Here is a 25,064-nt window from a genome sequence, read left to right on the forward strand (position 1 = left end):
TTGCACCTGAGGGCTAGGTGAGATCTCGGGGGTTAAGGCACCTGAGGGCTGGTGAGATCTCAGGGTAAGGCACCTGAGGGCTGGTGAGATCTCTCTCAGGGGTTAAGGCACCTGAGGGCTGGTGAGATCTCTCTCAGGGGTTAAGGCACCTGTGGGCTGGTGAGATCTCAGGGTTAAGGCACCTGAGGGCTGGTGAGATCTCAGGGTTAAGGCACCTGAGGGCTGGAGAGATCTCTCTCAGGGGTTAAGGCTATTGCTGCTCTCCTAGAGGACACATATGTAATACACTTATATACACACACAATTTTTTCTTTGCTTTTTTTAAGACAGGGTTTCTCTGTATAGCTTTGGAACCTGCCCTGAAACTTGCTCTATAGACCAAGCTGGCCTTGAACTCAGAGATCCTCCTGCCTCTGCCACCTTAGTGCTGGAATTAAAGGCATACACCACCACCACCCATCTTGAGAATCTGTCTCCAAAACCAAAACAAATAAAAATTTACAAAGACAGTGTACCATAGTGTCACTTGACATTGTTGGCTGTCCAATAGTTCCTTTTTGCACTTTGGAACTTCCTTTTGATTATGGTATTTGAGGGGCAAGTTACCTAACCTAGACAAACTGAAGAGGGAAGGTCCTAGACCAGGCAGTGGTGGCACTGACCAGCCAAGCCACTAGTGGATACTGGAGGTATGCGAGCTACGTGGTAAATATTCAGTCTCCGTGATAAATGGCCCAGCGTTGGCCGGACCTGCTGGTGGCTAGTCCTGTGCTGTCAGCTGTGTTCTCCCAGAGCCCACAGTTACAGCTCTGCTGGGATTCCTTCTCTTGTAGTCTACATCAGCTTTGACTGAATGAAGCTCAACAATGTGCAACTTAAAACTCAAGACTTCACAGATTATAGTAGAAAAAGAAATGCCCTCAACTTGGTCTTACCTGAGTGACCCAGGTTGTTTCTGCTTCGGATATAGCTGTTTAGTTAGTTGTGCTACAAAGAATTATTTTCTGAGAATCTTAAACTTAGAACGTTCAAACTCAGTAGATGATGTAAAGACAGATAAACATCTCAGTACCCTTCTATCAGGTCCCTCAGACTCTCAGGCCTTTTCTACCATTTGCTATTCACACTACTGGTAACACAACTAGTTAATTTTGTTTTGATACGGCTTTATGAAACATCGCAAATTGAAATTATTTTCTGTAAATAATTTCTGGGTACCTCTCTGACCTTTCCTACCCAACTCTCCCTCCTTGCGAGTCAGCTAGGCAGGACACTGGTGCTACGTCTAGCCATCTCCGTAGCCTCTTCACCTACCTTTCTGACCAGACCCCCTTTCTGAGGCTCCTCTAAAAGCAGCGGCTGCTCCAGACAGCGGCAGAGCGCGCGAACTTCTCCCGTTGCGCATGCGCCCTAGGCGCCCTAGGCTGTTTCCCCCCCCCTCCGCTCACGCTTTCGTGGGCCAGTGCGTGCGCGCGCACCCTCGGATTGCGCCTGCGCAAAGGGTCGAGGACTGAGTGCCCCGAAGTAGGCTTAGCGCCTGCGCGTTGCGGGTTTCAGGGCCTCCGGCCTGAGAGAGGAGCGGGCAAGATGGCGGCTGTGGTGGAGAATGTAGTGAAGCTGTGAGTGGTGTTTTTTTTTTTTTTTTTTTTCTTTTCCTCTCTCCCGGACCAGAGGTCTTGTAAAGGGGCCCTGGAGTAGAGAGGGAGGTGCGGGAAGAGACAAGACAGAGAGGAACACATGCCCGGGAAGTCCTTGCTGTGCGACTCCGGGTCGGGAGGGCAACAGAAGACTCCAGAGAAACGCTGGGCTTCTTTGGGAAACTTGTGGAGGCCGGGAGGGGGGCACACGGGAGCCCCCGGCGGGCGTCCTCCTCGCGGCCCGAGCCCCGAGCAGAGCTACGGGCTGCGAGCGAGAGGCTCCCGGTTCCCGGCCACTCTCCGCAGCCGCCGTCAGTTTCGCGGAGCCAGCGGAGGCCGGGCGGCCCCTGGAGGTCGCGGTCCCTTCCCCGCCCACCGCCCTCCCTGGGGCTCCCGGCTCCTGCTGGGACCCGAAGACTAGCAGTCCGGTGACATTAACCAGGAAATCCTGGTTACCCGAAGCTAAAAGTGTTCTCGGAAAGAACTGGTTCAAGAGTAGGTACAGAAGGAAAGAACTTCGGGGAGTGGGGACCTAGACCGGAACCCGATGGCCTCTGAGTCCGCAGGAGCCCCGAGGTGGACGTTCTCTATAACCTAGATGCCATTGTGCGGGTACCTTTCGAGCAGAGCTGAAGTTAGTTAACGGTTGTTGGGAAACACTGGGAATGGGGACTGGCCTGTTAGCCGCTTCCCGTGAGTTAAAGATGTTTGGGGTTTTGGTGCGCCTCATCCTCCTCCTTGAAGAAGAATCCGAGCACGCTTTGGAATGGGATGGTTAGTGCCTGTTAGGCTTAAGAATGACCTTCCTTTAATGGCCATGTTGGGCGTGATATAAGGGTAAAAAAAACTGAAGTGTTCGGTTGTCCAGTCAAAGCTTTTGGGTTCTGGATGACAAAGTAAAGGTTTGGGAACTATTCTGGGGGACTTTCACAGCTTCTCATCTGTCTTTGTGGTGGGCTGAGTTCCCGTCATCCCAAGAGCCCCCCCCCCTTAAGGTTAAGCTGCTTCTCCCCCGCTGCTTGGAAGCTCCATTCTTCGAAAATGCTTTCCCACTTCCATTAAGCTTAAGTGCCTTCTCTTGTGGCTTTTTTTTTTTTTTAACTTGCTTTTGGCTTTATCCTGATGCCTCATTCAACCGCCCCTCCTCCCAGCACTATTTTCTTTCTTTCTGCTCTGCCCAGCTCTCTTCAGGCTGACATTCCCCTCGAGTTAGAAACGAGACTGTCGCTGTAACGTTTTGATAGTTCTCCTTCTGGACTCAGATGTTAGTTCTGTGTGACCCTGCCTTTTTCTTTGTTGACGCCCCCTATTCCAGTGGGAGGGTGGGGCTTAACACACGTTCTCGTTCTCCGTGAAAAAGGAATCCCAGCTTTTTCCTGGGTCTCTGTCTGTTGTAGAGGAATGTGCTTGCCTAGGTTTTGAGAATTACATGTTGATGGAGCTCTTCACATTCAAAGATGGTCTTCCAGAAAATAGAGCTGCCAGCCCATTGGTGTGGTGTTTTAAGTGCTGGCTGCCCATTCCTCTTCAGCCAGCCACTGGTTCCTGAGTGTCAATGAGGAACTTCTCCCAGTTAAAGTGTAGAAGGTTGGACCACCACTATTATGTGCCTCCTCCTCAGAATTTCCCCTCACAGGGAGGAATTTTGTTCTCACCCTGAAAAGATGCTTTTCTGGTGTGTGCTCCCCCCCCCCTTTTTTTTTTAAATTTTTTTTTTTAATTTTTTTTTTTTTTTTTTTTTTTTTGGTTTTTCGAGACAGGGTTTCTCTGTGGCTTTTTTTTTTTTTTTTTTTTTTTTTTTTTTTTTTTTTTTTGGTTTTTTGAGACAGGGTTTCTCTGTGGTTTTGGAGCCTGTCCTGGAACTAGCTCTTATAGACCAGGCTGGTCTCGAACTCACAGAGATCCGCCTGTCTCTGCCTCCCGAGTGCTGGGATTAAAGGCGTGCGCCACCACCGCCCGGCTCTCTGTGGCTTTGGAGCCTGTCCTGGAACTAGCTCTGTAGACCAGGCTGGTCTCGAACTCACAGAGATCCGCCTCCCTCTGCCTCCCAAGTGCTGGGATTAAAGGCGTGGGCCACCATCGCCCGGCTTTTAAATATTTTTTGAGACAGGGTTTCTCTAGCAGCTCTGGCTGACCTAGAGCTCACTCTGTAGACTAGGCTGGCCTCGAACTCACCTGCCTCTGCCTCCTGAGTGCTGGGATTAAAGGCATGTGCCACCACCACCCAGCCCTTTTTTGGTACCTTTTTTGATTATAGTGTGCTTAAGTCTTCTGGCAGCTTACATCACACATTGAGGGCAAGACCACTAGCTCATCTTTTCTTTCATTTTGTCCTGTGAGAAGACTTTGCCATTTTAATGATCTGTTTTTCTCAGATATAATGTCATTGAAATAGTCTTTATAATGGTCTTATTAGGATAAATACTAGTCGAAAATAACCATGGCTGCTAAGTAGTTTTAAAACTTAATGAGTTAGGCTGGGCGGTGGTGGCGCACGCCTTTAATCCCAGCACTTGGGAGGCAGAGGCAGGTGGATCTCTGTGAGTTCGAGACCAGCCTGGTCTACAAGAGCTAGTTCCAGGACAGGCTCCAAAACCACAGAGAAACCCTGTCTCGAAAAACTTAAAAAAAAAAAAACAAAAAAAACCAAAAACTTAATGAGTTAGGTAAATAGAATTAAGTCCTTAGATCCATAGAATAACAGAAGCTTGAATTTTTTTTTTGACACAAGACCCTTGAATGTGTAAAGTGTATTTTCCTCTTTTGCTCTCTTCACACACACACACACACACACACACGTTTCATTTCTGGCCATCTTACTTATAGGCCACTTGTTTCACCTTCTGGAGTTGCATCTAACCTGCAAGAGCCCTGACTGGGACAGCTCAGTCGTTCTTCCGAGCCTTCTTCAGCCTCCCTGCTCTGGCTTTACAGCCTCTAGCCCACGGAGCTGGTCCTTGCTTCCGTTTGACTTCCAGTGTCAGTATCAATTCCCATCAGCAGAAACAAAGGCACTGCTGCACTCGGCCTTGTTTATCCAATTTTTCTGTGTGGAAGGATGTTGCTGCCTCTTAAAGGCGAGCAAATGGGAGCCTGCTCTGCGCTGTGCTCTCCAACACATTCGTGCCTTAATTACAGTCATCACTGCTCATTGACTCGAGTCAGGCTGTACTTGTAGTGCTGCTGTTTGTGGTGTGTGTCCTTTTCATATGCTGGGAACAAGCTGAGCTATGCATGGGTCTCTTGTGGCTGTTCAGTGAGAGTCCCCATCAGATCTACATCAGGGCTTGCTGGCATAGCTTTGGTTGTAGGGATCAGCCACAAAAACCTACTCCCTCCTGCATTTCATGTCTCCTTACCGTCTCCATCAGAATCCTGGTAGGTCAGAGCTCAGCTCGTCTTAACTGGCCCAGTCTGTAGGAGAAGAATGGAGTCCCAAACAGGTTAATTGCATGTCTGTGTCTATTGGTAACTGTAGCCAAGCAAGTCTTTTTACTCTCAAATCCATTCTGATGTGAACTAGACATCTTCATGGGTAATGGGGATGCTTTGGGAAAGATGTCTCCTCTGCCCTCAGTATGTCTTTATCTTTTTGTTTGTTTGATTTTTTTGTGTTTTTGTTTGTTTGTTTGTTTCTGTTTTTCAAGACAGGGTTTCTCTGTGTAACAGCCCTAGCTATCCTGGAACTAGTAGCTCTTGTAGATCAGGCTGGTCTCACACTCAGAGATCCGCCTGTCTCTGCCTCCTGGAGTTGCATCTAACCTGCAAGAGCCTGAGTGCTGGGATTAAAGGCATGGGCCACCACCGCCCAGCCCCAGTATGTCCTTCTTTAAGGTTGATTGAAGGCTAGGGATATAACTCAGTTGAGTGAGTTGGTAGAGTACTTGCTTAGTATACAAGTGATCCTGGTTTGAGTCCCTAGCTCCAAATAAAACTGGATGTGGTGGTGTATACCTGTAACCTTAGCACTGGGCAGATCGAGGCAGGAAGATCAGAAATTCAAGGTCATCATGGACTGCACACTAGGTTTGAGTCCAGTATAAACTATACAAATCCCTACTTTAAAAAAAAAATTAAACATTTGACTGGGATATAACTCAGTGGTAGAATACATCTAGCATTTGAGAAGTCCTAAGTTTGAACCCCAAAATAACAATGGAAAGGTCAGGTGATAAATACAAATCCTTAGAGTTAATTGACTCCTTTACCAAAGCAGTGTTGGTCATTGAACATGCTTGCAGTTTGCTATTTTCTTAAAGTACTTAGGGAATCCCCTTCGGCTTTCAGATTTGATCTTCCAGGGCCAGAAAATTCTGGGTGTCAGCTGCATGGCAGTTAGGAAGGGCCTGAGGTGGCCTTTTAGTGTAAACAGACTTTCTGTTAGTGCTGGAGCTTTGTAAAAGCTTTGGGGTTTCTCTTCATGGAGTGCTGCAAATTCTTGCTTTCCTTATGGACCCATGGATGGTCATATCCTGTGACTCCTTTTGGCACTATGCTCTTCTTAGCCCCTAGTTACCTTTGAATTGCTTTTATGTACAAACATTTACTTTTTTTAAAGATTTTATTTATTGCCGGGCGGTGGTGGCGCACGCCTTTAATCCCAGCACTTGGGAGGCAGAGGCAGGCGGATCTCTGTGAGTTCGAGACCAGCCTGGTCTACAAGAGCTAGTTCCAGGACAGGCTCCAAAACCACAGAGAAACCCTGTCTCGAAAAACCAAAAAAAGAAAAAAAAAAAAAAAAAGATTTTATTTATTATGTATACAATACAGGGCACCAGATCTCATTGTAGATGGTTGTTAGCCACCATGTGGTTGCTGGGAATTGAACTCAGGACCTCTGGAAGAGCAGCCAGTGCTCCTAACCTCTGAGCCATCTCTCCAGCCCCCAAACATTTACATATTTTAAAATTTATTCTATTGTATGAGTGTTTTACCTGTCTGCATGTGTACGGCATGTGTGTCTAGTACCCTCAGAGCTCAGGAAAAGAAATTAGATCCCCTATAACTGGAATTGTAACTGGAGTCAATGGATTGTTGTGAACTACTGTATGAATGCTGGGAAGCAAACCCTAGTCCTCTGCAAGAACAGTGTTCTTAACTTCTGAGCCATCTCTTTTTCTTTCCTTTCTTTCTTTTTTTTTAAAAAAGAAATTGTTGGCACCATATGACTCTGGCTGGCCTAGAACTTGCTCTGTAGACTGGCCTCAAACTCAGAGATCCTTCTGTTTCTACTTCCTGAACACTGGGATTGTATTTTTGTTTTGTTTTGCTTTATGTTTCAAGTAATTCATGCTGTCCTTGAACTTGCTATCTAGCTGAGGATGACTTCTACTTACACCTCCATGTGCTGCAATTACAGGTGTGTGCCACCATACATGGCTAGTTGGGTTTTGAGGCAAAGTTTTGCTAATCAGCTCAACTGGCCTTGAAGTCAGATAATATTTTTGCCTAAGTCTATTAGAGGTCTGTACCACCATGTAGTAAGAGCTTCATTCTTTAGAACTGAATAACATTTTGTGGGATGGATCTAGTTTACTAGAAATCTGTGTAAGTCTTTGGGATCTTCTCCATTTGTTAGAGTCTGCAGCTCAGGATACTGATGTTAAGAGAAGTAACATGTTAACTAGCATGAGTTACACATGCAAACCACAGAATGAAAAAATTCACTTCTTCCCTATTCCTCCCTCCCCCAATACTGGGCATTGAATCCAGAGCCTTGTGAGGGCTGACAAGCACTTGACCAGAGAGTTTTTTCCTCTATCCTTTTTCACTCTGTGTGGTTTAAGATTTAAGTTTGACTTGGGAGCCTGAGGCAGAGGGATTTTCATGAGTTTAGTACCTGGGCTGTAGAGTGAGAGACCTTGTCTCAAAGCAAAACAAATATTTTCAAAGGCTTAAATCTGATTCTATACGTGATAAAATCATGTGTTGCTCACAGTGATTGTTTATTATTTATTATGTGGGGTCTGTGACCCAGCTCATGGTTACTTGTCTTTCCTTGTGTGGTGGCTTAGTGTGGGATTCTTTGTGTCTCTTGAGGCAGAAAAGGAGATGAATAACAGAAAAGAGTCTCCCAGACTCCTAAGCTTTCTAGAGAACCAGTTGACAGGAAGGAGGGATGACCTGAGACCCACACCTCTGTGTCTTACCTTCCTGCAGCCTTGGGGAGCAGTATTACAAAGATGCCATGGAACAGTGCCACAATTACAATGCCCGCCTCTGTGCTGAGCGCAGTGTGCGCCTGCCTTTCTTGGACTCCCAGACCGGAGTAGCCCAGAGCAATTGTTATATCTGGATGGAAAAGCGACACCGTGGACCAGGTAAGGTTGCAGGCTTCAGGAAAGTAACTCAGGAGCATGAGAAAGTGTCTTTTTTCACCTAGGAGATAGGGTAGTGTGAAGTCTTCTGCTGCTCACACCAGTAGATCAATATGGTCTCAGGATAAGTGGGGAGGAGGAAGCAGCACCTTTGTTTTCTGGTCTCGCAAGTGTAGGTAGATTTTTCTTTGGGACACCAGCTCACAAAACTAACATGGAGACTTATTGTGGCGCACGCCTTTAATCCCAGCACTTGGGAGGCAGAGGCAGGTGAATCTCTGTGAGTTCGAGACCAGCCTGGTCTTCAAGAGCTAGCTCCAGGACAGGCTCCAAAGCCACAGAGAAACCCTGTCTCGAAAAACCAAAAAAAAAAAAAAAAAAAAAAAACAACTCGGCCTTAGCTTACGCTTGTTTCTAACTAGTTCTTAAAATTTAAATTAGCCCCTATCTTTTAATCTGCATTCTTTTACATAGCCCGGTAACCTTTACTCTGTACTGCCCATCCTGCCTTCTCAGAATCCTCTCTCTGTCCAGAAGTCCTGCCCACTCACCCCAGGCTCACGTGTTCAGTATCCCTCCTTTGTTCTAGAGCACAACAGAGTTCTCATCCACAGAACATTTGCTATCGTTTTCTAGGGCTGGATTAGGGTTTGTTGCTCTTTTTTCCTTCCACAGGACTGGCCTCTGGACAGTTGTATTCCTACCCTGCCCGGCGCTGGCGGAAAAAGCGTCGAGCCCACCCACCTGAGGATCCCAGGCTTTCCTTTCCGTCTATTAAACCAGGTAAGGGCTGGAGATGTTAAAGCTCAGCTGCTAGAGTGCTCGCTCAGCATTCACAAGTTTGATCTCCAGCATAAACTGAACATGGCTGTGTATTCCTACATAATCACAGCTTTGATGATGTTGAGGCAGGAGGATCAGAAATTCAAGGTCATTTTCTGCTACATGGGAGTTTGAGGCCAGCCTGGGCTACCTGAGAGCTTCAAAATTAGAAACATAAAATTAGCACTGGGTAGGCAGAGACAGGTGGATCTTTGTAGTTTGAGGCCAGCCTGGTCTACAGAGTAAGTTCCAGGACAGCCAAGGGTACACAGAGAAACTCTGTCTTGGAAAAACAAAGCAAAACAAACATGAAATTATCTCAAAATAATATAAGCTGGAAAGATGGCCCAGTGTTTCTTGTGTAAACACAAAATCCTAAATTCTAATCTGTCGTTCATACAAAAAACTGGTGTGGGGCTGGAGAGATGGCCCAGAGGTTAAGAGCATTGCCTGCTCTTCCAAAGGTCCTGAGTTCAATTCCCAGCAACCACATGGTGGCTCACAACCATCTGTGTTAGGGTCTGGTGCCCTCTTCTGACCTGTAGGCATACACACAGACAGAATAGTATATACATAATAAACAAATAAATATTAATTAAAAAAAACCTGGTGTGGCCAATCTGTTTCTGTAATCCCAAAACTATAGAGTACAGAGCTGGGCTTACTAGCAGCCAGCCTAACTCAAGGTTCGGTGAGAAACTCCAAGGGAATAAGGCAGAGTGTGATTGAGCAGGACACCCAACGTCCTTTTCCAACATGTGTTCCCACACATGTTCCTATACCATGCAGACATATACCGCACACATGTGCACAAAGCTAAATAAGTAAAATAATCAAGAGTGAATAAATAAACCAAGTAAGGGGCCCACTTCCTAAGCAGGACCATGGTCTATTGTATGGGAAGAGGCTTGCTGATCACTTGCTAGTCCCAGGCTCTGTGTTAGCTCTTGCCCGTACTAAAGTAAATGAGGTATGATTTCATCCTTCAAAGAACTCGCTGTGTTAGGAGAAACAGGTAAGTAGCTGTAATCCAGTCCTGACTGAACCAAGATATCTGTTCCTGTAAAACAGCAGTTAGTGGCTGACTTTGACTTGGCCCCATATCATGTAGGCTCTGCGTTAGCCTTTCTGAGCTTGCTTCCTCCTGATTTGTTTCAGACACGGACCAGAGCCTGAAGAAAGAGGGGCTTATCTCTCAGGATGGCAGCAGTTTAGAGGCTCTGTTGCGTACTGACCCCCTGGAGAAGCGAGGCGCTCCAGATCCCCGTGTTGATGATGACAGCCTGGGAGAGTTTCCTGTCACCAACAGCCGAGCACGGAAGGTCTATTATCTCTATGGCTAGAGGACTTTAATAAGGACCAGCCTCCTCTTTATGGGTGGAGAGGGTGCACCCAGTTAGCAGAATTGACAGAGCCATGGTAGAACACCTGCTTGGTGCTGTGTAAACTATAACACAAAAGATAGAAACAGAAGCTGAGGCTGCCCTGTGGCTGTGCTGGCTCCCGGCCCTGCTGCCTGCTCTTTGACACTCCTTTCCCCTCTCAGTAGAGGCTCACTCACTCATTCTCTTCTACACAAGGATTTTGCAAGAGACTTTAGGTGTCTGGTGTTACATAGGTGAAGCACACGTGGTTCCCAACTATCAGCTGGGAAGTTAATGCTAAGTTTAAAGATGAGAAGAACTACAGAGAAGCCAGGTACTGTGCTAAGTGTTTTCCATATGCTTCCTTCTGTACAGCCATGTGAGGTAGGTCCTGTGGTTCCTAGTTCACGGACAGGGAGGCAGAAGCAAAGCAGTTAAAACTTCCCTCGGGGTCACACAAGTAAGCAGCAAAGGGAATTAAAGCAGAGCAGACAGGACAGGGAATGGCTGCCTGGGGTACCAGGGAGAGCTCTGGAAACAGATGGGGGAAAGCAACTTGAGGAGGCTCAGAAGAAAGAAAGCACTAAAGGCAGCAGGAGTGGGATTGCAAGGCAGAGAATGATTATGGGTGAGGTTAAGCCCCAGAGAAGCTTCAGAGTAATTCAGGTGGCTAATTCTACGTCATGAGGGAGCTTTTGGATGTATTTGATTTCTGCTCATTCAAATCTTCTGGTACACTCAGCGGATCCTTGAACCTGATGACTTCCTAGATGACCTTGATGATGAAGACTATGAAGAAGATACTCCAAAGCGTCGGGGGAAGGGGAAATCCAAGGTGAGGAGCCAGTGTGCTGCCTGAAAGTTGTAGCCCTGGAGGTCCAGGCTTTATTTCTGGTGGTTGCCTTGCTATTCTGGCCTAGACACCTTAGTAAATGGCATTGTCTTTTTGCTGTTGTCAGAGTAAGGGTGTGAGCAGTGCCCGGAAGAAACTGGATGCTTCCATCCTAGAGGACCGGGATAAGCCCTATGCCTGTGACAGTGAGTGCCTCCTAAGGGGTGGGTAGTTCTTCCTTGGACCCAACCCCTGCTCTGGATGTGAGAGTAAGGGGGCCATGTTCTTGCATTGGATGATAAAAATAAGCCTGGGTTCTTGCCCTGCCTGCCAACCTCTGAGAAGCCCTGGCCTTTGCTTCACAGTGGGTGGGACCTGCATGCTCTGGGAGAGATTTCTGTGGCTCCTGGGGTGGGAGGATGAGGGAACTCAACAGCAGACAGGGTTGGCCTCACAGTGGGCAGCATCCAGATCTGCTGACCCATCAAGGCAGGGCACAGGGGGCCAGCCCTGAGGGTCAGTGTCTGTCCTCTTTCCCTTTGCTTTGGCTCACCCTACTTCCATGCTACTCCAGCCTGTAGCACTGCTGCTGGGGTTCTCTCTCACTCGCTCTGTTTTCCTGCTGCTGCTGCTGCTGCTGCCCTGTCTCAAATGTACCAAGGCCTTCTTCTCATGACTTTTCTTTCTGTCTTTCAGATAGTTTCAAACAAAAGCATACCTCGAAAGCGCCCCAGAGAGGTAGCTCTCTCAACTTTTCAGACTTGTGGTTTTCCTGTCCCTTTCCCCTCTTCCCTTGTTCCTCCTGCCTTTCTCATTTCCTGTGATGCTAGCTTTGGAATCTCTGCAACGGTATGACAGAAGTGCTGTGGAACCCCGACTGTGCTCCACTCTCCGAGTCCTAGCAGCTGTCTTTATAATGCCTGTCTCCCTTAGACTTACTTCTATAGCCATTTGGCCTAGTATGTGGGGTAGCTCCAAAGTCTTAACAGAAACCCATTATGATAGATTCATCTGATGCTCCCCAAAACAGACACCAGGTGGTCAGCTAATGTTCCCACCATCATACCCTCACCTCCTCCCATCCTCAATCCTTCCTGCTGGCCCCCTTGCCCCTCTTGGTGTCATCGTTCAAGATAAGATACCATGAATATTTCCTTGCTGGTTGGCAGGGGCTGGGCAAAACACTAGTATTTCAGATTCTTTGGGGACAGTTATCCTGACTGCTCAGTTGGTAGGTGTTCCCCCAGAGACCCACCCTCAGCCCTTTGCCATTCATTTGGCTGCATGGTACACATGGGATGGCATGAGTGCGCCACATGTGCATAGCAGAAGAAGTCTGACATCTTGTTACTTTCCCCCTTTCCTATAAGGAAGACCATAGAACTTTCCCGACCTGGAGTTCCCAGACAGTTGCTCTTCCCAGGACAAATGTTGCAACATGGGCTGAGTCTTTCCAAAAGCCAACATGAAAAATATTTGTAGCTGTGGGATTGTGATGTAGGGAGGGATGAGAATCCTAGAAACTGGAAAGGTCCAGTGTCTGCTGCTCTTGGCTAAGGGGAAGCAGCCATCTTAAGGTTTTTCCTAGATTAGAGATGCTGGGGACAGGTGTTTTCCATAGGCCTCAGGTGTTGCTTACAGCTTGTCAGAGTCGGTAAGTAGCACCTTCACATCCTAACATTGCTCTGCAATCTTCTTTACCCAGTTTGTGGAAAACGCTACAAGAACCGACCTGGCCTCAGTTACCACTATGCTCATTCCCACCTGGCTGAGGAGGAAGGAGAGGACAAAGAAGACTCTCAGCCACCCACTCCTGTTTCCCAGAGGTCTGAGGAGCAAAAATGTAAGCTGAGGTCAGGGTGGGCAAACAGGAGAGGTGCCAGCCTAGTTGTAGAGACCCCCTTGTAGGGAATGTGGGGTGGGTAACCCAGGGTTCCCTTGAGCATCATCAAAATTCCTTTCTTTTCTCCCCTGTAGCCAAAAAAGGACCTGATGGTTTAGCTCTGCCCAACAACTACTGTGACTTCTGCCTGGGGGACTCAAAAATCAACAAGAAGACAGGACAGCCTGAGGAGCTAGTGTCCTGTTCTGACTGTGGCCGCTCAGGTACTCCATTCTCAAAGAGCAGGCTACACTCAGTGCCCAAGAAGCTCTTGGCCTGATTACTTCAGTGCTGTCAGGCAGGCAGCCTCCCTTAGCCCTTCCCCACCCCGTTTTCCAGCCACCTATTTGACTCCCCTCCCCCGCAGGGCATCCATCCTGCCTGCAGTTCACCCCTGTGATGATGGCAGCTGTGAAGACCTACCGCTGGCAGTGCATCGAGTGCAAGTGCTGCAACCTCTGCGGCACTTCGGAGAATGACGTGCGTGCCGCCCTCTCAGCCGCCCGGCTCTCCTCAGCCTTCTCCAAAGCAAGCTTTCTGTCAGAGCAAGCAAGGGCCTCCCAGATGTTCTCCCTTAACTACTCCTGGGAACTTTACACTTGTTTAAAAACTGTTTCCTGAGCACTAACAGTGTTCTTGGCTCGCAGGTCACTAAATAAGACAGAGAAGACCGTGCTTTCGTAGAATCTGTGTACTTGGGGTAACAGAGTTGTACAGGATATGATATGCCTTGGAGAAAATGAAACTAGTAATGAGCCAAAGTGTTAACTGGATACTGGTAGAGGTTTCTAGTTAGATTTGCTTTTGAAGGAAATGAGGTTAGTGTTGGAGTTTTGATAACACAAAGAGCAGTCCAAGAAGGTGTGGAGTGAGTGTATCTCCAATAGCTAGTGCAGAAACTTCAGTGACGAGACCATTGCTACACACCAGATCTTCTGTGTGCCCCCCCCCCCGTGATTGGACCTTGGGGATGTTGTCAGAGGCCGCCTTTTATTATTTTATTAGGGGAGTGATATGTTCTGTCATATATTTTCAGACAGCTTTGTAAAGAAGAGATTGTATGGAAATAGTAGGCTTTGTGATCAGTTGAGATGGACAGATCCTATATCTGGATGTTCTTAGCAGCTACCAGTCCCTCTAGGAAGCAGCAGCAGTGTCATAAGTTAGGTACATAAACCGTTGGATCCCTGTTCTTCCTCCTTGCCTTCTGTAGGACCAGCTGCTTTTCTGTGATGACTGTGACCGTGGCTACCACATGTACTGTCTCACCCCATCCATGTCTGAGCCTCCTGAAGGTAAGTGGCCCAGATCTACTCAAAATATTTTATCCCAGAAGGATCCGTAACACCCAAAGAAAACATTGACAGTGAAATTTGTGACTTGTTATAGATCTGTAATTGTGTGGGTTTCAGCGTTCATATACCCATAGATTCATATACAGAATAGATTTCATAATAAAGTGATATGTTGTGGATTAAAAAAAAAATTAGTAACTCAGACAATCACCTGAATTGTAAATATTGAGAGTCTCTGACAACACTGAAAGCAAGATTTAGTTCAGTAATTTTGTTGTTTTTGTTTATTTTGTTTGTTGTTTTTGTTTTTGAGACAGGGTTTCTCTATGTAGCCCTGGTTGTACTGAAACTTTCTTTATAGTCCAGGCTGGTCTCGAACTCACAGAGATCCGCCTGCCTCTGCCTCCCAAGTGCTAGGATTAAAGATGTGCATCACCGCTGCCCAGCCCAGCATTTTAGTTTGAAGAATTTAATGTTTGCATTTTGTCATTAGTGATACTTAGAGATACAGAAAATTCCCAACATGAAAAAGAACTATGCTGAACAGAGAACAGTTACGACGAGAAAATTGTCTTCTTCCTTCGGGTAGTCCAAAAATTCAGTTGGCAGCTTATCTGACCTGACACCTCTGGTGTTGCTCTCCCTCTCTGATGGATTGTTCCTTTCCTCTCTTCCCCATTTGTTTTGCTTGTTTTCATTCCTTTGGGTTTTTTTTTTTTTTTTTTTTTTTGGTTTTTTGTTTTGTTTTTGTTTTGTTTTTGTAGTAGAGATAGAACCCATGGCCAAATGCCTTCCCATTGAGCTATATCCTTCTCTCTTCAACTCTTTTTTTTTTTTTTAAGATTTATTTATTTAGCCAGGTGGTGGTGGCGCACGCCTTTAATCCCAGCACTTGGGAGGCAGAGGCAGGCGGATCTCTGTGAGTTCGAGGCCAGCCTGGTCTAGAAGAGCTAGTTCCAGGACAGGAACCAAAAAAGCTACAGAGAAACCCTGCCTTGAAAATCAAAAAAAAAAAAAAAAAGATTTATTTATTTATTATGTATGCATCATTCCTTCCATGTATGCTTGCATGCCAGAAGAGCAGAAGAGGGCACCAGATCTCATTACAGATAGCTGTGAGCCACCATGTGGTTGCTGGGAATTGAACTCAGGACCCCTGGAAGAGCAGTCAGTGTTCTTAACCTCTGAGCCATCTCTCCAGCCCCTCTCTCTCCAACTCTTTTTTTTTTTTTTTTTTTTTGGTTTTTTGAAACAGGGTTTCTCTGTGGTTTTGGAGCCTGTCCTGGAACTAGCTCTTGTAGACCAGGCTGGTCTCGAACTCACAGAGATCCGCCTGCCTCTGCCTCCCAAGTGCTGCGATTAAAGGCGTGCGCCACCACCGCCCGGCTCTCTCCAACTCTTTTTTTTTTTTTTTTTTTTTTTTTGGTTTTTTGAGACAGGGTTTCTCTGTGGTTTTGGAGCCTGTCCTGGATCTCTCCAACTCTTAAAAAGAAAATTGAGAATGCTATTGCAGTTGAGCCATAGTGCTTGTGTAGAGGTCAGAGGACATCATTAACATTTGGAAGTTAGGTCTGCTTTCACCCTGGGTTCTGGGGATCAAACTCCAGTCCTCAGGCTCTAAACCTCTCACTGTTCCCACACTTGTATTTTTTTTTTTTGTTTGTTTGTTTTTTTGTTTTTGTTTTTGTTTTTTCGAGACAGGGTTTCTCTGTGGCTTTGGAGCCTGTCCTGGAACTAGCTCTGTAGACCAGGCTGGTCTCGAACTCACAGAGATCCGCCTGCCTCTGCCTCCCAAGTGCTGGGATTAAAGGCGTGCGCCACCATCGCCCGGCCACACTTGTATTTTTTGAGATAGAGTCTCACTAAGTTGCCTGAGCTAGCCTGGAGCTAGCTCTGTAGCCCAGGTAGCCCTTGAACTCGCAGTCCTCCTGTTTCAGCCTCTAGAGCAGCTGGGTTAGTTTTAGTGGAACCATGTGTCTTTGGGGAACTAATAAAAGATATTTCCTCTGGAGTACTATCCTAACAACATACATAATTTATGCTTATGAATTTTATTTTATTTTTATTTTATTTATTTATTTTTTTTAAAGATTTATTTATTATGTATACAACATTCCTTCCATGTATGCTTGCATGCCAGAAGAGGGCGCCAGATCTCATTATAGATGGCTGTGAGCCACCATGTGGTTGCTGGGAATTGAACTCAGGACCTCTGGAAGAACAGTCAGTGCTCTTAACCTCTGAGCCATCTCTCCAGCCCGCTTATGAATTTTAAACATTAAGAACTAGTTTTGTCCTGGGCAGTGGTGGCACATGCCTTTAATCTCATCACTGGGAGGCAGAAACAGGTGGATCTCAGTGAGTTCAAGACCAGCCTGGTCTACAAAGCAAGTTAGTTCCAGGACAGCTAAGACTGTTACACAGAGAAACCCTGTTTTGAAAAAACCAAACCAAAACAAAACTTGTGTCTTGGCTGGCAAGATGGCTCAACAGGTAAAGACATTTGTAACCAAGCCTAGACAACCTAAGTTCAACCCCAAAAACATGGTGGAAGGATAGAATGCATCCCACCCCATCAATAAATAAATGTAGTGAGATACAAATACACAAAACACTTGTGTCTGCCCAGACTGTCCTTTGAGTCCCAGGGTCACTGAGGAGACAGGATATTCTGAGCATTTGTTTGGGCACTGTCCTCCCACTTAGTATTACCTTTATCTCCATGGATGTTTATTTTTTTGTTTTTAAGATGCATTTATTAGTCTATGTATCAGTATTTTGTCTGCATATGTGTCACTGCACTACATGAGTGCCTGGTGTCCTTGGAGGTCAGGAGTGAGCGTCAGATCCCCTGTAACTGGAATTACGGATGGTTGTGAGCCTCCATGTGGGTGCTGGGAGCTGAAGCCAGATCCTCTTAACTTCTGAGCAGTCTCTCCAGTTCCAGTTTTCATAGTTTTGAAGGCCAAGAAATTCTTAAGCTCAGGATAGCTATGAAGCCACAGCTGCAGAACTTACCCTGTCCTGCCTGGGGAGAGGTGTGAAAAGAGTGGGAAGACAGCAGATGGGGATCTGGTAGGATCCACCCTGACCCCTCTACTTCTCTGTAGGAAGCTGGAGCTGCCACCTGTGTCTGGATCTGCTGAAGGAAAAAGCGTCCATCTACCAGAACCAGAACTCCTCCTGATGTGCCACACATCATCTCCTCACACATCTAAGGCTGTTGCTCTCCTCCACCTTGGTTTTCATGCCCCTCCTCTTCTTCTTTCATTCTGGTAGTCCTGCCAACCTGCCTTTGGCAACATTGCAGGGAGGTGGCAACTCTTGACTGCCTCTGGCCCCACGCCCTCAGGGAGTAAGGAGCAGCACGCTGCCCCAGGGCTGGCCTGTGGGCCCAACTTCTCTCTGCTCTCCAAGAAGTGCATTCACTCTGCTTGCCTTGGGCCCAAGTCCCTGGTAATCACAGGGTTCAAATGGGGTCCTCTGAGGAGGAATATGAGAGCAGCTCACTTGTCTCAGGCCTAGCCTAGCCCCCCACCTCGGGTTTCCAAAAGCCCCAGGGGTAAGCTAGGCCTGGCCTTTGCTGGGAGCAGCTGGAGTGATCAGGCTGAAGTGGCACTTGCTAGGACCTTTTCATACCCCTTGTTCTGCTTCACTTTGCCTCTGCCAAAACAGTCCTATGTCCTCTGTTTTGCTTCATGGGTCCTGTGCTCGAACTGGGATGCTCTCAGGCACCATCTGGCTCTGTCCTGTCCTTCCCAGTCCCAGACACAAGCAGCTTCACCTGTTCGTCCTGCGCTTAGCTGACTCATCCACATTTCCCATCCTCAGAACTTCGTGTCTTCTGCCTCCTTCCTTATTCCCTTTGGTTTTGTGGGGAGAGGGACAATGTCAGTGGCTGTGCCAGCAGCTTGGGGGCCACAAGGAGAAGTTGGATAATGTGCCTGTTTTTTAACTCGATAAAAAAGCCTACCTCCAAAATCCCCTTTTCATTCTTCCTGGACCTGGACATTCAGCGTCCTGCCCTTAACTGAATCAGGAGCCTCTGCCTCCTGCCTGTGTATCCTGGCTCTTGGGTCACAGGGAGGTCCCCATTCCTTGCACGCTAGCTAGCAGCTGGTAAAGTCTTCACACCCTGATTTTTCTGTTTCCTGCTTAGTGGCACTGACATTAAGTAGGAGGGGACAGTCCATGCCAGGACACTCTGGAATGGCTTCCTCCTTGGCTTGTGGGCAGGCCCTAACTGTTGTTTTCTGCAAAGTTGAGGCCCCCTCCTCCCATCTTTAGTTCCTGTATTCAAATCATTAGTAAAAATAAACATTTTTACACAGAGCACTCTGACGGATGGTTTGTCTCCTGACTGGTTGTTGAAAAGCCATTTCATGGTGCACGCCTTTAATCCCAGCACTTGGGAGGCAGAGGCAGGCGGATCTCTGTGAGTTCGAGACCAGCCTGGTCTACAAGAGCTAGTTCCAGGAAAGGCTCCAAAACCACAGAGAAACCCTGTCTCGAAAAAACCAAAAAAAAAAAAAAAATGAAATGAAAAAAAAATGAAAAGCCATTTCATTTCAAATTTACTTTCTTTAATTACAGTGGGTTTTTGAAAAATTTAAACAACTTTTTTCTCTCAAAATCAAAATTTTTGCTGAGCCCCGCCATAAAATTTTGTTTTGATATAAATTTAAGTTTACAACAATTTATTGTTATTTTTAAAAAGCTGATAATAGCCGGGCAGTGGTGGCGCACGCCTTTAATGAGGCAGAGGCAGGCGGATCTCTGAGTTCGAGGCCAGCCTGGTCTACAAGAGCTAGTTCCAGGACAGGCTCCCCCAAAAAAACTACGGAGAAACCCTGTCTCGAAAATCAAATAAATAAATTAAAAGCTGTTAATGCAAAAATTGAGTTAAAATCAACTTTAGCACCCTTATTTTTTTCTGTGCTTTGGCTGGTTAGAAAGAAGATACGTAGATGGAGATGTGGTGAACCTATGGCATTGTGATGTTTAAAGTGGGCCCAGAAGCTTGTTCGTGGTATAAATTCAAAGGAATTATCTGGGCGGTGTTGCACACTTTTAATCCTAGAATTTAAGAGGCAGAGGCAGGTGGATCTCTGTGAGTTCGAGGCCAGCCTGATCTACAAAGCAAGTTCCAGGATAGCCAGGGCTATTAAGTAGAGAAACCCTCTCTTCAAACAAACAAAAAGTCACCGGATTAAAGCAGAGAGATGTGGTTTTTTTTCGAGACAGGGTTTCTCTGTGGTTTTGGAGCCTGTCCTGGAACTAGCTCTTGTAGACCAGGCTGGTCTCGAACTCACAGCGATCCGCCTGCCTCTGCCTCCCGAGTGCTAGGATTAAAGGCGTGCGCCACCACCGCCCGGCTAAGCAGAGAGATGTGGTAGCTCAGCAGGGAAGAGGAGTGCTCACTGCTTTTGCAGAGGACCAAGTTCAGTTCCTTACAGCTTAAAACCACCACGTAAGTAACTCTGCTTCCAGGTGATCTGATTCCTTTGGCCGGGTTAGTCACCGTCACTCACCGTGCATAATGCCCACCCATCCACAGCTACGTACATGGAACTAGTAATGTCATCATGGGACAGGAAAGCTTTTGGACAGAAGATGAGGGCAGCCAGGAGGACAGTAATCTCAGTCTTCTCATCTGATGGACCTTCTCATTGCCTGCAGTACTGCCGAGCCAGAGCAGGGATCCAGGACCAGAACTGTCCAAACTGTAGCTTCCCAGCATTCCCAGGGTGTTTATATGCCAACAATAAGTTGCTCCAGTCCAACTAGTACTTTGATATTACATAATGGATCTTGTATAAGCTCATGAGTATATATTGACTTTGTAAAACTTAACATGAGTTGACAGTGTTAGCACAGACTTAGTCCCAGCGTTCCAGAGAGGCAGAGGCAGGTGGATCTTGAGCTCAAGGCTAGACTCTGCTACATAGAGAATTTCAGGACAGCCAGGCTACATAGGGTGACCCTATTTTAAGAAAAATGTACAGGTATGTGCACCTCAGTGCAGAGATGACGAAGGAATCAGATCCCCTGGAGTGGAATTACAAGCAGCCTTGAGCCACTGAAGTGGGTGCTGGGAACTGAACTGTGATCTTTGTGGGATTGTTTTGGTTGGTTGGTTTTGTTTTGAGTGTTTTGCCTACATGTATGTCTGTGTACCAAGTACACGAGATAGCCTCGACTGGAGTTAAACATGGCTTTAAGTCACCATATAGGTTCTGGGAATCAAATCCAAGTCCTTTCTTTGGAAGAGCAGTCAATGCTCTTAACTGCTGAGCTATGTCACCAACCTGGGTTTTAGATTCTTTTTTTTTTTTTTTTTTTTTTTTTTTTTTTTTTTTTTTGGTTTTTCGAGACAGGGTTTCTCTGTGGCTTTGGAGCCTGTCCTGGAACTAGCTCTTGTAGACCAGGCTGGTCTCAAACTCACAGAGATCCGCCTACCTCTGCCTCCCAAGTGCTGGGATTAAAGGCGTGCGCCACCACGGCCCGGCTGGGTTTTAGATTCTGTAACTGGGAGCTGGCTCAGCCAATAAAAGTACTTGCCATGTAATCCTGACCATGTGAATTCTGTGCTGGCATCCCAGATAAGATACTGGATGCTGTGTTGTGTGTCTGTTATCTCAGTACTAGAGGGACATGGGAAGTGGAGATAGAATCTGCGGAAAGCTTAATATCCAACTGGGTTGGAGTATGCCACACTCCAAAACCCTACCTCAACAAGGAAGGAAAACTCCCACCAGGCGGTGGTTGCTCGTGCCTTTAAATTCAGCACTCGGGAGGCAGAGGCAGGTGGATCTCTGTGAGTTTGATGCCAGCCTGGTCTACAAGAGTTAGTTCTAGGACAGGCTCCAAAGCTACAGAGAAACCCTGTTTCAAAAAAAAAAAAAAAACTCTCTGAAAGGTTGTCCCCTAATTTCCATACCAGTACCATGGCATGTGTGGGGAAAAGCATGCACACTCATATTTGATACTGTTTTTTGTTTTTTGAGGTTTTGCCATGCAGCCTTGGATGTCCTCAAACTTGTGATCCTGACTCATCCTCCTTGAGTTCTGGTATTACAAGCATGAATCTCATGCCTGGCTTTTTTTTTTTTTTTAAGATTTATTTATTTATTAAGAATGCAGTGTTCTGTCTGCATGTATGCCTGCACAACAGAGGAGGGCACCAGACCTTATTACAGATGGCTGTGAGCCACCACGTGGTTGCTGAGAACTAAACTCAGGACCTCTGGAAGAGCAGCCTGTGCTCTTAACCTCTGAGCCATCTCTCCAGTACCTACCCCTTCTTTTTTCTTAAAGATTCAGTTAAATACTTAATGTGTCACCAGAAGTGTCCTCAGATTTTTCAGGTACATCCTGAGGTCATTGTTGCCAATTGAAAAGCTGAGCCCTGTGCTGCTTCTGCATTCGGTAGATTGGCAGAGTGCTGTGGACTCTGAGGAGATATGCACTGCCTGTCCTGCTAAGTAGGGCAGGAGTAGAGGGAGTCAGGCAACTGAGAGCCAAAAAAGAAAAAAAAAATCTGCAAGTGAGACCACTGAAATAGACTTCATCAGAGACGCTTGAAGAGACTGAAAATACAGAAAAGTGGGGTCCTGGCTGTTTAAGGGGCAGGGAGGCTAAGATGTCTATACCTAATTCAGGACAAATATTACAAAGGAGGGAAATGATTGGTATAGGAACTTAGATCTTGCCATGAGGCACCAAAACTGGTAAAAATGCGTCCTTTTTCGCCCCCTCAGGTCTGGCGGCCTGTGTTTTGTAGCTGGTTGGTGAGCCCGAAGGTCAGCCAGCGCTGTCCATGGTAACTTGGTTTTGTGGCGTAAAGCTTACATCCGTTCGTTTTCTTATTTCATCGTGTTTCCAAAACAACTCCAGGAAGGCCGGTATCCCTGCTTGGTACCCAGTGGGAATGGCGTCGAAGCCACCTGGGTCACCGCCTTGGGACGCCGGTCGCCTAGAGAGAATCAGGCACTAAGGCCGAGTCCTCCCGCCAGACCCTCACTCGGGCTCCCGCCCTTCACCCCGGGAAGCTCCTCCCACAGAAGGCCGATGAACCGCCACTCCTCGGCGTCCAATGAAATACAGCCGGAGGCGGGACAAGTGAAACTAGTGGCCAATCAAACTTGCCAAGGCGGGGCTGCCGAGGGGCCGAGCCGCAGTTTTCCCAGCCTTGAGAGAGCCGGGCGCGGGCAGCGCGCGCAGGTCTGTGTTGTGCGCGCGCCCGCCGCCCGTGCTGCTCCCCCGGAGCGCTCTGCCCTCGGGGTCGCGGCACCCGTCCCTCTCTGGTTTTGCTGTAGCCTAGCACACCGAGGCCCGGGAGCCGGGCTGGGGCAGGGACGGGAGCCGCGGGACAGCGCCTGGAGGTGGGTGTGGATCGGGAGGCCGGGCTGGCGGGCGGACGGGCTGGGTCGACGCCTGGGTCGGGCTATCCGACAAACCCGGGGTCAAGGCGGGGCGCAGAGACCAGCTCTGGGGCTGCCTGCTCCCGACCGCTGCTCCCTGCTCCCTGATATCCCTCCAGACTGCCTACCACCCGGGAGGAGACACTCCTCCCCCTTTGCTGCCGGTAGCCTCCTCACCCTGTCGCCCTTTGTCGCCTTGGCACCTTCACTCTCGTCCCTTCCCTTCAGGCTGCTCTATTGGCCAGCCTTACCACCCTGCCTCGCCAGCACCAGATTAGACGAACGCCTTCAGACCCCATCCATCTGGCTTTGTCATCTGTACCATCTCACCTGTCCACATCAACTCTGTCCATTCAGTCTGCCATCCGCCTCCACTCAACATCCTCATCACAATTCAAGCCAGGCCCTCCTCCCCATCTCTCAGGGGTTTCCTTCCTGGCCACCCTGAATGTCCTCTACACCTGCCTCACTCAGCCTTAGCCCCAGGCCTCGCTGTCATTGCTCCTTTGTTGTCTCTCCAGCTGTCCCCTGGTTGTCCTTAAAGCAGTCCCCTGACCTCTAGTCATCCTTTTACCTCATTAATGCCGAACCCTAGCCCAGAATTCCCGCTGCCCCGACCAGAGACACCCTGCCAGCTCTGTTCTGGCAGTCTTTAGGATGAGGCCTAGCCTTCTCCGTCAGCCTGACCATCCCCTTTCTATCCAGCTGGTCTGCTCTGTTCCCACCGATTACTGTGGCCTCGTCTGTCCTGTGCTCTTCTGTACCTCCTGCCCTCGGCCTATGGGACCTTCTACTTTTCTTCCCCAGCAGGTGCCCTGGCAGAGTCATGGAGCTGAGCACCAAAAAGAAACTTCACGCCCTGTCCCTGGCTGAGAAAATCCAAGTGCTAGAACTCCTGGATGAGTCCAAGATGTCCCAATCAGAGGTGGCCCGGCGCTTCCAGGTCTCCCAGCCCCAGATCTCACGTATCTGCAAGAATAAGGAGAAGCTCCTGGCAGACTGGTGTAGTGGCACAGCCAACCATGAGCGCAAGCGGAAGCGTGAATCCAAATACAGTGGGATTGATGAGGCTCTACTCTGCTGGTACCACATTGCCCGAGCCAAGGCTTGGGATGTCACGGGGCCCATGCTGCTCCACAAGGCCAAGGAGCTGGCCGATATCATGGGCCAGGATTTTGTGCCCAGCATTGGTTGGCTGGTCCGCTGGAAACGCCGCAACAATGTGGGCTTTGGGGCTCGCCAGGTCCTTGTTCCTCTGTTCCCTCCGGAACCACCTCTCCCAGGGCTTCCGTCCCAGGCCCAGCCACCACTTTCCCTTAAAGACTTCTCACCAGAAGATGTTTTTGGCTGTGCCGAAGTGCCCTTGTTGTACCGGGCAGTGCCTGGCAAAGTGTTTGCATGTGATCGCTTGCAGGTACTGCTGTGTGCCAACAGCAGAGGCACAGAAAAGCGAAGGGTATTTGTGGGTGGGCTCCAGGCTGTCCCAAGATGCTTCTTTGGAGTCAACAGTGAGGCACTACCTGCCTCTTATCACCCTGATCTAGCCATCCCCTGGTCAGAGTGGCTGGCACAGTTTGACCAGGACATGGGACAGCAGGGCCGACAGGTAGCCTTGCTGCTGGCTGCCGGAGTATTGGAGGAATGGGCCAACCTTCCTGGACTCCACCATGTGCGACTCTTGCCTCTCTCAACCTCCAGCACCTCCCCTTCCCTGCCTGGCTCTGTGGTTTTGGCTTTTAAGGCCCATTACCGTCACCGTCTGATGAGCAAACTGGCTGCCATGCGGAGCGGGAGAGAGGGCACCTCACTGACTGAAGCGAGGGCCAGCCTCACAGTGTTAGATGCTCTGCATATGGTGGCAGCGGCTTGGGCCAAGGTGCCACCTCAGCTTATTTTGAGCAGCTTCATTCAGGAAGGGCTCACTCCAGGCAAAACACTGCCGTCTCTGGACAAAGTCACAGAGATGTCTCTGCTCCCTAGCGGACTGAGTCAAGAGGAGTTTGTGGACCTGGAGGATGAGGACCCAGGCCCTGGGGTGTGCAAAGAGGAGACTGGTACTGAAGACAGTGGGAGGGAGGATGAGGGCTTTGAGTCCCTGCCCACTAAAGCTGATGCCCTCAGGGCACTGTGCACCTTGAGGAGGTGGCTCGAATGTAACAGCACCTCTCCAGAGCTCTTTGAAAAATTTTACGACTGTGAGGTGGAGGTGGAGCAGCTCTGCTGTCTGTGAGGAAGCATGGTGGCCTGCGGAATTGCCCTCTCCTGTTTCCCATGGAAACGCCTCTCCAGAGGCAAACTGGCTCTTTCCTGTGGAAATAACATGTGGAGGGTGTAGAAGGGAAGGGAGCGGGGACACAGAGTCGAAGGTCAGCGTAAAAGTCATTCAAGCCCAGACCCTAGAGTCTCTACAGATGGAGCCTCAAAAGTGGGGATCTGGGCTGTGGAGATTCTAGGCGAGCCCTGCAGAGGATTAGTCTAGAAAGGCTGGAAGT

The 25,064-nt window shown here is 48.1% G+C and overlaps 2 protein-coding genes across 3 annotated transcripts; both read left to right on the forward strand.

Moving 5' to 3' along the window:
* The first annotated feature begins 1,502 nt into the window (after positions 1-1,502).
* Dpf2 (double PHD fingers 2) lies at positions 1,503-18,497 on the forward strand. Of its 2 annotated transcripts, XM_057778479.1 has the most exons (12): positions 1,503-1,619; positions 7,797-7,957; positions 8,630-8,737; positions 9,935-10,098; positions 10,883-10,975; positions 11,100-11,178; positions 11,669-11,710; positions 12,678-12,815; positions 12,950-13,078; positions 13,222-13,334; positions 14,068-14,149; positions 17,260-18,497. In XM_057778479.1, exons 1-12 carry the CDS (start codon positions 1,588-1,590, stop codon positions 17,334-17,336), a joined length of 1,218 nt encoding a protein of 405 aa, XP_057634462.1. In that variant the 5' UTR covers positions 1,503-1,587; the 3' UTR covers positions 17,337-18,497. The 2 variants fall into 2 exon arrangements, with proteins under 2 accessions (XP_057634462.1, XP_057634463.1); XM_057778480.1 differs by lacking the exon at positions 11,669-11,710.
* Positions 18,498-22,362: 3,865 nt separating this feature from the next.
* Tigd3 (tigger transposable element derived 3) lies at positions 22,363-25,064 on the forward strand. The gene is made up of 2 exons (XM_057778290.1): positions 22,363-22,533; positions 23,380-25,064. Exon 2 carries the CDS (start codon positions 23,399-23,401, stop codon positions 24,800-24,802), a length of 1,404 nt encoding a protein of 467 aa, XP_057634273.1. The 5' UTR covers positions 22,363-22,533; positions 23,380-23,398; the 3' UTR covers positions 24,803-25,064.

The sequence above is a fragment of the Chionomys nivalis genome, chromosome 8 (genome assembly GCF_950005125.1).
Source record: "Chionomys nivalis chromosome 8, mChiNiv1.1, whole genome shotgun sequence".
Classification (NCBI taxonomy): domain Eukaryota; kingdom Metazoa; phylum Chordata; class Mammalia; order Rodentia; family Cricetidae; genus Chionomys; species Chionomys nivalis.

Excerpts from the sequence above, each read along its gene's own strand:
- Dpf2 (XM_057778479.1), top strand. The coding sequence starts at position 1,588 with ATGGCGGCTGTGGTGGAGAATGTAGTGAAGCT. Across the intron at positions 7,958-8,629 it reads AAAGCGACACCGTGGACCAG|GACTGGCCTCTGGACAGTTG; the intron begins GTAAGGTTGCAG and ends TTCCTTCCACAG. Across the intron at positions 13,079-13,221 it reads TTCTGACTGTGGCCGCTCAG|GGCATCCATCCTGCCTGCAG; the intron begins GTACTCCATTCT and ends CCTCCCCCGCAG.
- Tigd3 (XM_057778290.1), top strand. The coding sequence starts at position 23,399 with ATGGAGCTGAGCACCAAAAAGAAACTTCACGCCCTGTCCCTGGCTGAG.